The sequence below is a fragment of the Papio anubis genome, chromosome 4, assembly GCF_008728515.1.
Source record: "Papio anubis isolate 15944 chromosome 4, Panubis1.0, whole genome shotgun sequence".
Taxonomy (NCBI): domain Eukaryota; kingdom Metazoa; phylum Chordata; class Mammalia; order Primates; family Cercopithecidae; genus Papio; species Papio anubis.
The window spans coordinates 28,158,033-28,170,563 of NC_044979.1; the positions used below are offsets into that span (position 1 = coordinate 28,158,033).

General features: G+C 42.0%; 1 protein-coding gene across 8 annotated transcripts in view; it reads left to right on the forward strand.

The window, feature by feature from the left end:
• Window positions 1–10,399, forward strand: part of CEP41 (centrosomal protein 41) — a 51,780-nt gene extending 41,381 nt beyond the window's left edge. For all 8 annotated transcript variants that reach the window (XM_009203867.4, XM_009203864.3, XM_021936275.2 and 5 more), the window contains 6 exons: window positions 178–322; window positions 2,102–2,253; window positions 2,951–3,018; window positions 4,385–4,499; window positions 4,951–5,166; window positions 6,119–10,399. In XM_009203867.4, the coding sequence (XP_009202131.2) occupies window positions 178–322; window positions 2,102–2,253; window positions 2,951–3,018; window positions 4,385–4,499; window positions 4,951–5,166; window positions 6,119–6,267 (845 nt within the window). In that variant the 3' untranslated portion in view covers window positions 6,268–10,399. The remainder of the gene's footprint in view (window positions 1–177; window positions 323–2,101; window positions 2,254–2,950; window positions 3,019–4,384; window positions 4,500–4,950; window positions 5,167–6,118) is intronic.
• The last annotated feature ends 2,132 nt before the right edge of the window (window positions 10,400–12,531 follow it).

Genomic DNA, 12,531 nt, shown 5'->3' on the forward strand with positions numbered 1-12,531 from the left:
GCCTTGGGGATATCTGGGGTCCACCACACTTTGGGAACTTGTACATTAGCACTTCCACAGCAATTTAATAATGATGATAAGATTTCCTTTTCTTGACTTCATGTCTTTGGAACTGTCTAATAAGTAAACACAAATCCTGAGGCTCAGTCTAATTATTTCTTCATTCGTAAATATTAGACAATGATTCTGCAGCTTCAGACCCTGATGCTGAAACCACTGCCAGAACTAACGGGAAAGGAAATCCAGGTGAGCAGTCGCCGAGCCCTGAGCAGCTCATAAACAACGCAGGAGCAGGGGACTCCAGCCGCTCAACCCTTCAGAGGTACTCGAAGCTGATTCATATTTTCACTGTGTTTTGCCTTTATATTAACCTAGAGGCCAATTTCAGGGATCTGTGTGTTTTTGGGTTTTTTTTCTTGCCTTAGAAACAGAATTGGCAGGAGTAAAGTCTCACATTTTAATCCCAGCCTTCTACTTTCTCTTTGTGTAAATGCCACCTCCTGAATCTTTTTCACTGCATTCTTACTGAGTTAATGGAGAATATATTAATAGGAGAGTTTAATTTTCATTTCTCAGTTCCATTCTTCTCCCTCCTGCATGTAAGTTTGTTATGAGGAATTACTTTACAAATACTATCTCTTGATTCAGAGAGTATGATTTTCCCCCTTTTCCGACTGCTGCAGCTTATAATACCCGGTCCGGAAGTGACAGTGCCACACGTAGTGCTCTGATACTGAGTAGGTGCAAAGGAAAAAGCAGTACTTGGTGCTGATTCTAAAGCTGAACGTGGCTGTTCCTTCTTTTTATTTTATTCTTCTGCTCCTTCTTCTAAGGCATGGGCCTCCTTATTCCATGGATTACATGGACTTTAGTCCGTGTAGTACTTTCTCACTAATATTAACTGTTGATTATAAGACAGTACTGATTTTCAGCAGATATCCATCCCTTTGACTGATAAAATAGTTCTAGAGAAATTAGTTGTACCAGAGAAAGAATTGCTATCATCATTTCACCATTATTATTATTCTTTTAGCTTCATATTATTATAGTTAACTTTTGCAAAAGGACTCTAAAATTGCATTCAAGAAGAGATAGGCCAACAGGACTTCCACTGAGGATGCAGTTTCTTATCAAACAGATGTTCTTCTCCTTTGGTTCAACAAAATATGCACTATATAGCACAGAGTTATAGTGTTTACTGGATTTAAACGCAGAATTTGATTTGCTGTTATGGGAAGGGAGCTAAGGTACATACTAAGCTGTGATTTAGCATATGTGTCTTGATATTTCCTAAGAAAGTAACCATCTTCTTATTCCAGTAAGGATATTTCACTGCTTCCCATTTTGTTCATAACACTTAGTCTTCTTATTCCTTTGATTCATGTTTTTACCACATTTTCCCTATAATATTAAGACGGTGACCAGTTTTGGTGATTGATTGACCGTAGACTCAGAACTGTTAGTGGTAGTGGTTAGCTTCCTCATTTTAATCCCAGCTCTTCCTCTGTCTCATTCTATGAATGCCACCAAATCTAAAGCCTCATCAACCTCAATGTTGTAACCTACAAAACTAAAGTAAGTACAGAGAGCTATGGAAGTATTAAGACTCAATACCATAGCAGATAGGTCACTGACTACGTATATGAAATGTATAAAGCATTATTGTTACTTTAATTATTTATAATATACCTAGAAAGAAATGCCTTTCCTTTTTCCTGTCCTACCAACCATATTCTTTCCTCTTTCACCCCACTGGATTCACTGTTCCCTTCTTTCTCCCTCTGATGCTGCCCTTGTGGCTAGAGGCAGCATGCACCCTTCAGTCCCTAACCCCTCAGCCATGTAATGCACTGACACGCATTGTCTGAAGGTGAGTGTGGACATGTGGGTCTCCTGTGTGGGGTCCAGTGTAGTAGAAGAGGAAGTCCACAGGATCCTGCATTCAGAGGCAGAACTGAGACACCACGTCCATGTTCCTTTCCCTTTGAAGCGCCCCTTGAAAAGAGATTGAGCACTCATCTCACTATTCTGAAGAAATATGTTTGACCTTTAAGCCACCAACCTCTGACTAGTTTCTGCTGACCTACTTTTTCACTTGCAGTGTCATCAGTGGTGTTGGGGAACTGGATCTAGACAAAGGGCCAGTGAAGAAAGCAGAGCCCAATACCAAAGACAAACCTTATCCTGACTGCCCCTTCCTGCTGCTAGATGTGCGTGATAGAGATTCTTACCAGCAGTGCCACATTGTTGGAGGTAAGAGAGAGAAGGCTTTAAAGTGCTTCACTCTCAAGAACAGAGAGCCTGCTCTTGAGTCTAGGCAGGCTGGAACCACAGCTCATGGTAGACAGTTAAGCAAACCGTACGTTAGCTGGATCCATTATGGAATCCTACAGGATTGGCTCCACCATAAAATACTCTGAGAGGCTGCTGATTTTCACAGGTGGCGGTCAGAAGGAGGGAAATGAAGCTTCATACTTTGTTCATAGTGCCCTCTTTCTTTGCTTTCACAGAAGTGTTTAGGTTTATGGCTCGTTGATTTTTTTTTTTTTTTTTTTTTTGTCAATACCTTGCTGTGTGGCCAAGACTGCAGTGCAGTGGCGCGATCATGGCTCACTGCAGCCTTGCCTTCCTGGGCTCAAGTGATCCTCCTGCCTCAGCCTCTCGAGTACCTGGGACTGCGGGCATATGCCACAACATCCGGCTGTTTTTGTATTTTTTATAGAGATGAGGCCTCACCATGTTGCCCGGGCTGGCCTCAAACTCCTGGACTCAGGCGGTCCACCCACCTTGGCCTCCCAAAGTGCTGGGATTACAGGTGTGCACTACCGTGCCCAGCAGCTTATGAATTTTGAAGATGTATTTAACTCTTAGATTTTAAACCAGCTGGGAATTGAGGCCAAGTTGTATTAAGAGAACAACAGACTTCCTAAACTTTTTCTTCTCTTTGCAGCTTACAGTTACCCAATTGCAACTCTGTCTAGAACAATGAACCCTTATTCAAATGATATTCTTGAATATGTATCCTTTGTTGCATTTTAAGGAATTGGGTGGTATGAGGATTATAAGAATCAAAGTTACCGTGCACCACGCTCCTGGTAAGAATGCTGTGAAGGACCTTTGATGTTATTCGGCTGAGCATATTTTAGAATTTGGATTCCTAGCTATTGCCGAGAATCCTGACTCTTGAGGCGGAGGCTTTCAAACTGTCTTGCCCTGGGCCAAAAAACACTAGGTTAAGAGTTAGGATCCATTGAGAGTTGGTCCTAAGAGAGTTTTTTCCTCCCAGAAAACTTTACATAGCAGAACTTAGGGTTTTTTTCTATTTTAATTTTTTCTTTTAAAATTTTAATTTTTTCATTCATAAAAATTATACAAGCAGAAAATTATTTTTTTTTTTTTTGAGACGGAGTCTCACTTTGTCACCCAGGCTGGAGTGCAGTGGCGCAATCTCGGCTCACTGCAAGCTCTGCCTCCCGTGTTCACGCCATTCTCCTGCCTCAGCCTCCTGAGTAGCTGGGACTACAGGCATCCACCACCATGCCTGGCTAATTTTTTTTTTTTTGTATTTTTAGTAGAGACAGGGTTTCACCATGTTAGCCAGGATGGTCTCGATCTCCTGACCTCGTGATCCACCTGCCTTGGCCTCCCAAAGTGCTGGGATTATAGGCGTGAGCCACCATGCCCGGCCAAAAATAATTTAAATACCAAAACTTATTAAAAGGAAAATTGAAATCTCTTATAATCACACAGTTGAGCAGTGGCTCCTGTTACACTATTAGTATATTTTGTTCCAGACTGTCTTTTGCGTGTTTGTTTTTTTTAACGAAGTTGAAACCTTACTGTATATGTAATTTAGTATCCTGCTTTTTTTCAGTTCATATTCCGACGTATTTCCCCATGCTGATGCAAGCCTTCTGTAAACCACATTTTTGATGCTGTGTAATATCTTCAGATTTACTATGATTTACTAAACTATTCCTTGATTTTGGACTTTTTAGATGGCTCCCACATTTTTACTATCATAAATAGGCTTCAGTGGACACATTAGGCATAGAAGTTGTTCTATTTATTCATCTGTAAAATGGGGATTGCAATATTTACTTTCCAGGGTCGTAAGGATAAGAGAGCTAAAGGATGTAAAGTCCATAACTAGTACTGTCTCTTAGACCATGGTAACATCAGTTTGCAGAAAAAACGAATACCAGTTTGTGTGGTTTCCATGACAGGAAACCATCCAGTCCCTGCTGGTGTGATGGTAAGAATGGGCTTGTCCATCGTTCCCAGGAACTCAGACAGGTGGACTGACCTTTTATTCCTTGGAGGTTTCTCGTAGTCTTGGGACATCAACCCAGTGCCTTGGAACCTTAACTCATCTGACTCTTAGAAAAATGCCCATGGCAAGATCATCATTCTGTATGACGACGATGAAAGGCTGGCCAGTCAGGCGGCCACCACCATGTGCGAGCGTGGATTTGAAAACCTCTTCATGCTTTCCGGAGGTGAGCAAGTGATACTCTGCTTGGGACTTCAAAGGCCAATCATCCTTCAGTCCTACCTGCATCCCCTTTTCTCTCTTGGTGCTCAGAATTCAGTGTTCTGGAAAGAGAAAAAGCCATGCTGGCTGAAAGGAGTCAGGAGTTATGTGAAACTTCCCTTAGCTTCATCAGCACATGTTTTTAATTCCTGATGTTGCTTCAGGGCTCTGTCAGAAAGCCCTAATGCGGAAGACTTGAGCAAAAGGATTTCTTGTGGAATTCTCAGAATCCCATGTATCAACAAATATTTTCTGGTATAATTTGCTTAATGATGAAATAGTTAAGAAAAATTTCATGTCCTTGTGTTGGCCTCAACTTGATGACCAGAGATTAGAAGACATGCAGGCTTCTTTCCAGGTTTTGGCTTGGCCTTGCCATATTAATGCAGCTTTTTCTGATGCTTTTCCAAACCTAGGTCTAAAAGTCTTAGCTCAGAAATTCCCGGAAGGACTGATTACTGGTTCCCTGCCAGCGTCTTGCCAGCAGGCCCTTCCTCCTGGTTCTGCCCGGAAACGATCCAGCCCCAAAGTGCCACCCCTACCAGCTGAGAACAAATGGAGATTTACCCCAGAAGACTTAAAAAAGATAGAATATTATCTGGAAGAGGAGCAAGGGCCTGCAGATCATCCTAGTAAGATCTTTTGACCTTTAAAGACAATATTTGGTTTGCAGCCTTGAATGTCACCTCATCATATGAAAACCTTCATCTCTTATATTTAGATTCTTAAAATACTAGGGAGGTGTGTTACAGGTGCTGGGGAGGGGAGGCAGTGGAGGTGACCCCAGATAGTGGCAAGAATTATGCATTGAAGAGAGACTTTATCAAAACATAGAGACTTTTTTTTTTTTTTTTTTGAGACAGAGTCTTGCTCTGTCACCCAGGCTGGAGTGCTGCAACCTCCGTCTCACTGGTTCAAGCGATTCTCCCACCTCAGCCTCCTGAGTAGGTGGGATTACAGGTGCCTGCCACCATGCCAGGGTAATTTTTTTTTTGTATTTTTAGTAGAGACAGGGTTTCACCATGTTGGCCAGGCTGGTCTTGAACTTCTGGCCACAAGTCATCCACCTGCCTGAGCCTTCCAAAGTGCTAGGATTACAGGCATGAGCCACCGCACCCAGGCAAAAATGTAGAGACTTCATCAAAAAGTATATCTCAGGCAAAACTGAGGAGTTAAACATCAGACATTCAGATTCTTTCTTGGAAAGTTTTTGATTCCTTCTGCTGCGTTTGCTTCTCCACTCTGAGAGCCTCCGTGGTTTGTCTTCCTACCTTAGTTTCACCATACTGCGTTCTCTTTTCTTTCCCCTAATCGCTCCTCAACTGCATCCTCTCTACGAAGGAAGTAGTGGAGGACAGACTAGGTTTGTTGGGGATGATGGAGAGGAAGGGAAAAAAACCTATCTGTGTTTCCCTTCATTTCTGTCCCCCTCGCCACCTTCAGGCTGATCTCAAGGATGAGGAGTAGGTCATCATTGGCCTAAAGCAGGTACTGCACATGACTTCATTAGCTTAAAACTGTACTTGGCAGATTGTCCCTGGAATCATTCTTGCAGCTATCTTCCTTCTTTCTTGCTCCCTTCAGGCCGACTGAACCAAGCTAACTCCTCCGGAAGAGACTCCAAGGTGCCTGGTGCCCGAAGCACTCAGAATCTGCCTGCCGGGGGCCCTGCCAGCCATTCAAACCCCCGCTCCCTCAGCAGTGGCCACCTGCAAGGCAAACCCTGGAAGTAAAGACTTTGTCTCTGCCTAAGTAAAAACTTAGGCAAATAAATGTTTTTCCTCTTTTCGGAACCCCTGAGCATTTCCCAAGTTGGGTCATTTCCAGAAACTTCTGCAGAGGAAAAGACCATGACATACGTATGGGATAGGCCCTCTTCCCTCTCCCTATCTCCAGTTCCTCTCCCCTCAGGAGGCCACCTCGGGAAGAATTTTGACAGGTGACCACAAAAACCAGAGGCGTGACAGGCTCTAGTGTCCTCCCTGTTGTTTACAGCATATTTAAGTCTTGTGAAACTGTATAGGAAAAAAGGATCTAAGTTTTTAGTTTTTTTTTTTTTTTTTTTTTTTTTTTTAAATAAGGTCCAGCTTGTTGGGTATCTCTTCATTGTTTTGTAAATACTTCAGTCACATCCGCCCGTGTGCCCCTCCTGACCACCTTTTCGTTCACTGTTCTTGACTTCATGAAGGCTTCTCTTTGCAGTCTTGATGTGAGAAGCTGTTTCCAGGGGTGCAGATGAGCCTTAGGTTCCAGCCGCCTGCAGGCCCCACCCCAACGGACTCATTCGGCAAGGAGCTCTCTGCCCAGCATACTGCAGGCCCTATTTTGAGTATGGAAGCCAGTGCCTGTGTGCATCGCTCAAATTGAAGATGAGGAGAGTAGCTGTACACTCACTGAATGCTCCCCCTTATTAGATACTTTCCTGGAGCCAGAAAGGTGTGCATGTGGGCGTCTTCACACCTGGGAGGAGGGCCTCTCATGGGAAAGCCCTGGCCACCACACCCTTGAAGCCCACCAAAGCGGCCCTCACTTGTGGTCAGTATATCAGTTTTAATGCCCATTGCCCAGCTTCAGTCCATCCATGTTAGATGGATAGAAATTATGGCCACTTGAAAATACCAGCTTTGGTTGGACAACTGTGGACACACAAGGTGAAGAGAACTCCGAAGTCCTTTCTCAGGGCTGACAGCCTCGTAAGCCCTTGCTTAGAAATACAGTATTAGTCTAATTGAGTAATTAGTGCAATTTCCTGCTTACTTTTCATTCTCATGACTGAACTGTGATTAGGAAGTTGTGATTATAGATTCTGGTTTTGGCCGGAATTTTGAATCAGCATTAATTGAATTGCTAAATGACTGACATTCATTCCATTTAATTGGGGGAACAAAAGGCCTCAGGTAAGGATGAGAAACTCTGAAATCAGATGGAAAAGAGCCGTGTTAATTTTTATGGTCTGTGATCGTAGCTGTGATAAGGGACTGAGGAATAAATTGTGCTCTTTGTCATGGCAACCAGCTTCTGAAAAGCCAGCTGAAAATTGCCTGTCCTGCTGGTAACTGCTACAGGGTAAGATTTGCCTTAACAGTACTATTTTCTCGCCACAAAAAAAAAAAGAAATGCACCACAGTATTTCCAGCATGGGGGCTGTGTTTGTATGAGAAATAAACGTAATAAATATCTCATAAAGACATATGGAAAAATAACTTTCAGATTCAACCCAGTTCTGTTTTAGAGTGTGTTTATTCTTCTCTACTTGATTTCCAAAGTGCAACATTTTCCGATGCTTTAGAAATCAAACAAACCAGGAACATTGTTCAGATGTCAAGCCGTGCCCAATTTTCCACAAGATTCAAGAATCTTGTATAAAATTCAGCCAACGTACACATAGCTTTAATGAGGAGTCTGTCATGTTTCCCCATAAATTTATTGCCTGAGAACTTAGTTCAGGCTTTGCTAATGCCAAAATGCTCTGGCTTTGTATTTTCTTTACAGCGTAGATAGAAAAATGCACATTTTTCCACATTCAACTTTCCCCTAGCATGGACAAGATTTTCAGCCATTTTTGCCACATATACATTTTAAGGAAAAAATATTTTTCTCTGTAACAAAGTTCTGGTTATGCCGTTTTAAAGGTGACTTGTCAGGAGTTGAGACTTCCCTGCCGCATTCTGTTTTGAAAGTAAATGGTCTCCCTCCTTGTTCCGATTCTGCATTCCCATCGTCAACTTTGGAGTGTTGGAAACCACTGTATATATGTGGAAAGCCAGGTCAGCCAGACCTATTAGAATTGGTGTGCACTCACCTGAGAGATCTGGCGGGTTGAATATATTTGTTTGTATTTCTCCATAGTGCTTGCTTTGCCCTGTTGGTAAGGATTTTAAATAACCATGCTGAAAAGAGCTGTTCCAATTCTGCACTTTGCATGTTAAATGTTAATATCAAACATTCTTTATGTGCTCGAGGTATTGCTTTTTACATTGCTTTACCAGTTTCTTCATTAGATTAATTGACATGTATTATTTAAATGACCAGTGATGCTTTGTGCAATTATGAATGTTGAAGATTAAAGTACATAGTTACTAATTTGTCGTTTGCTATGAATACGCTGAAAACTGCCAACTTCTCTCTTCTTTTCTGTCGAGATGATTTGGGGAGCCACAGGAGACTGGTGTGATTTTTGCTGCATCTCCTAGAAAAGCATTTTTTTTTTTTTTTTTTAATAAATGAATCAGGAAATCAGTCCAATTAGGGCAGGGGGCCTCAGCTCTCCAGTCAGAAAGCCTGGATTTCTTTTCCTGCTCAGGCTGGGATTGAAGCCACCTTCAACAACTGGATCATGGCTTCCTGCCAGCGTCTCAGGGGTTGACTAGCTGCCCTTGTCTGGGGCTTATGAACCCTGAGACGGAAGGTGCTTCATCCGTGTACAGCTACAGCACCACCTGAACAACAGTGATTGCCAAAGTTTAAATAATACCTTAAATGCTTTAAAGGGGTTTGTATTTAAGGAAGGGAGAAAAGAAGGAAAGAAGCAAGGAAATAGGAAGAAGGGAGGGCACAGAGAAAAAGAGAGGCAGAAAGTGAGGGAGAAAAGAGAAAGCTACATTACTTATTTGAAAACAAAAGGAACACCCTGGGCTCTAATAATGTCAGGCTCAATCTCTTGAAAAATGTAGAATGATTTAAATGGCCTGCATTCATTTTATCTTTTTTTTTTTTTTTAAAAACCTTTAGTGGTTAGCCAGGACCAGCACAATCATATTGGGCTTGGTATAAATCCGAATGAAAAGAGCACAAATAACATTCATTAGTTGCTCGGGGATTTTTCCTGTGGTGCTATTTAAATTATACAAAAATTCTTAAGACTTTAGGCTACTCGACCAAGAAAACAGAACAAAACAAAGATCGTGTTTTCTCTAATTCTCTTGTGGAATGTAAGTGAAATCAGAGTCCTAGGCTAGGAAGAAATACATAGGTAATTTTTCTTGTGTTGGTTTTGGTTTCTGTCATGTTGTTTATTGGCTATAGATTCTGTCTTTTATGTTATCTGACTTTTTTAGAGCGAATAATTAGTTTCTGTCCACCTAGATTTAAATCCATGACCACCTTCTTGCTCTACTCTGAAGATAATCTTTAAGAACCTTTCTTTCCCCAGTTCCAAAACGTTCTCAGTGTCTTTAATGTGTGTTTATTTTCTTCCCAATTCTTTCAAAGATTTAACTCCCATGATACTTCCTCCCCCCGCCCCAGGAAACACCAGAAACATGTATAATTATAATTCACCAGTTTAATTATGTGAGCATGTTTAGTACTTACATGCAGGTCCATTAAGTTTTCACTAACAAATATTTTTTCATGCAAAAGCAATAAATAACATTGTGCTTCCAAAATGTTCAGAATACATTTGGGTAGTAATACTTTCCTAGACTTACAATAATTATTGAAAGTATTCTTACGACATCTTTAAATGGATACACAGGTCAGTTACAACATACAAAATGTAATGGTGGAAATTTGTCAGTCTTGAATTCAGGCAGAACAGGATTCAGTGCATGATTTTATGTGTTTTCAAAACTGTATCTGTCACATTGTGATCCCCTGATGGCCCCCTCTCTGTTGCTGATCCTCTTTGTTCTGTGCAGAAGCAAATTCTCACCTGCGTAACGTCCTGAGGCACCTGGTAAAATGTGAGGTGAAGAAAGGCCACTTCTCAAATGCTGTGGACGGAGGGCTGCATCTTTTAAAGGACATCAATATGTCTTCCTGTTGCAATTATTTTGACTGTAAGCTCCCAGAGGGTGAAAATCACCAACCCTATGACAGTGGCCCTTAATAAGTGTTCATGAATAAATGAATTGAACCTGTCAAGATTGAAGTCTGGATGTGATGCCCACTGTGGTGGCCACTCAGTGCTAGTCTGTCATTCTGCAGACCCAGAAAGCTCGTTATCTTCTGTCCCCCTTGTGTATCCTGCCTTTGTAGGCGAGGCATTCAAAATCCTGAGGTTTTTAGATCTCGCTCTACAGGAAGTACCTAGAGAGCTGTTGGGGGTGTTATTACCCTGTCTCTGCCAGGCTTAAAGTATCCTCCAGAATTCAGCACGCACAGGTCACACACCACCCCCATCCAAGAGTGGGTTATTTTTCTCTTTTGTTTCAAATCTTGAAGATTTCCAGAAAATAATAATACTAGCCAATGTTTGTGGAGAGCTTACTTTGCTCCTAGATTCTTCATTATATGTTTTGACTCATTTAATTTCCACAACAGTCTGATGAGTCAGGCACCCCCATTTTCAGATGAGGAGACTGAGGTTCGGGTAGAAATTAAGTGATTCAGGTTTGCCTTCAGTCTCTGAGCTAGGAGGTTGAAAAGCCAGGAGCCAGCCTGAGAACTGTGATTCCAGAGGATGTTCTTTCGGCCACTCCGCTCTGTGCTTCTCACTCTGGGTGGGCACAGCCGTGTTCTCCCTTGGTGATGCCTCTAATTTACCGTGAAAATGTACCTTTCCCTTGGCTATTGGCTTCCCTTCCCTCCTAGTCACCCGAGATTCTTTTGAAAACTTTCCTCCGCTTGCCTGCACAAAAGGCGATGGAAATTCAGGAACTGAAATATCTGCTCCAGGGAGTATGTATTTCCACATTTCCACCGTCGGTGTCTGGTGTCCTGTCTTGAAGACAGGTGCTCCAGGGTTTCCGAGGTTTATTTTGTCTGTTAATGGACACCTTGCGAAGTACCACTTAAGGAATGAGAATTACAAACTTCTAATTATATTGTAGGAGAAGAAAAGTAGGCTGTTTTCCTGATAGGCCGAGCCATTCATTCAATAAACCGTATTGATATGATTTGTGCCTGACCTTTTCTTTCCTTTGTGGTGATGTTTCTGATTTCCACTGAAACATAAGTTGCATGAACAGGGGATGGCCATAGGCTTGAGTTCCCGGGGAAATCAGAGGCAAACCTCCTTGCTCCAGTCCTTGTCAGCAGAGCCCTTATTCTACTGCAGTCTTCTAAAGATGTAGCTGATACCACTACTGTGGTTAAGCAGAAGACTTTCAATTTTCTCCTTTTAGTTTGGCAATAAACATTTGGCAATCCCAGTCTCTGAGGTTGTTGGATGATGCTCAGTGTTAGAGTTGCCAAATTAATGCAGATCCTGAAAGCTTTGGGGAAGAATTCATTACCCTTTGACAGTTCTTTAGATTTGATGATGCATACTCTGTGGTTTTCTGAGGGCTTCTCCTTGATGTGGCCAATTTGGATGTTACAGTTGGTCATATCAGCTTCATCTGAGTAGCAACTGGGTCTCAGTGTGTTCACAGAATGATGTTGCTGTAGTTCTTAAAGCAAGGGTCCCTGTGCATCTTCAGATCCACCTCGACCCACTCGCCCTTGCAAAACAATTGCCAGAATGATGAATAACCCTGCACTGGATGAAGGACCAGTGAGGTCATATCTGGATTGTATTCAATGACATTCCCATTTTAACTTTAGGCCAAAGACAGAAAGCTAGCCATGCATATCTGAGTGTTAATTCAAGAGACTACCCTAAGGATTCTCATGGACCATCAATATTGGGCCCACAGGCCATTAGAGAACAATATGTAATGGTCTAAGTGAAAAGTAAAATGAGTTCATTTGAAAATAATAGACTTTCAAAGGCCCTGGTGAATAGGCATTAGCATAATCAATTCCCAAGACTGCTACAAGAACTGAATGTGAGCAGGAAGGGGTTTTGGGAATTTTCATCAAGCTACAATAAGGTGTAGGATGGGGAATGGCCCCCAACTGCATGAGCTGAGGAATCTCTTCCTCTGGTAGAAACACTGCTGCTTCCAGCTGTACCTTGGAGTGTACATTTTTCTCAAGATAAGACAAACAGCAGCGTTCTGGGCACGATGATGAAATATGATACCAGAGCAGAAAAAAATGAGTTTAGACAAAGTAAAAGAATCTGAGCAAAAACTAAGATGGCCAGTTAGCTGTTTGATGTTGATAATAAA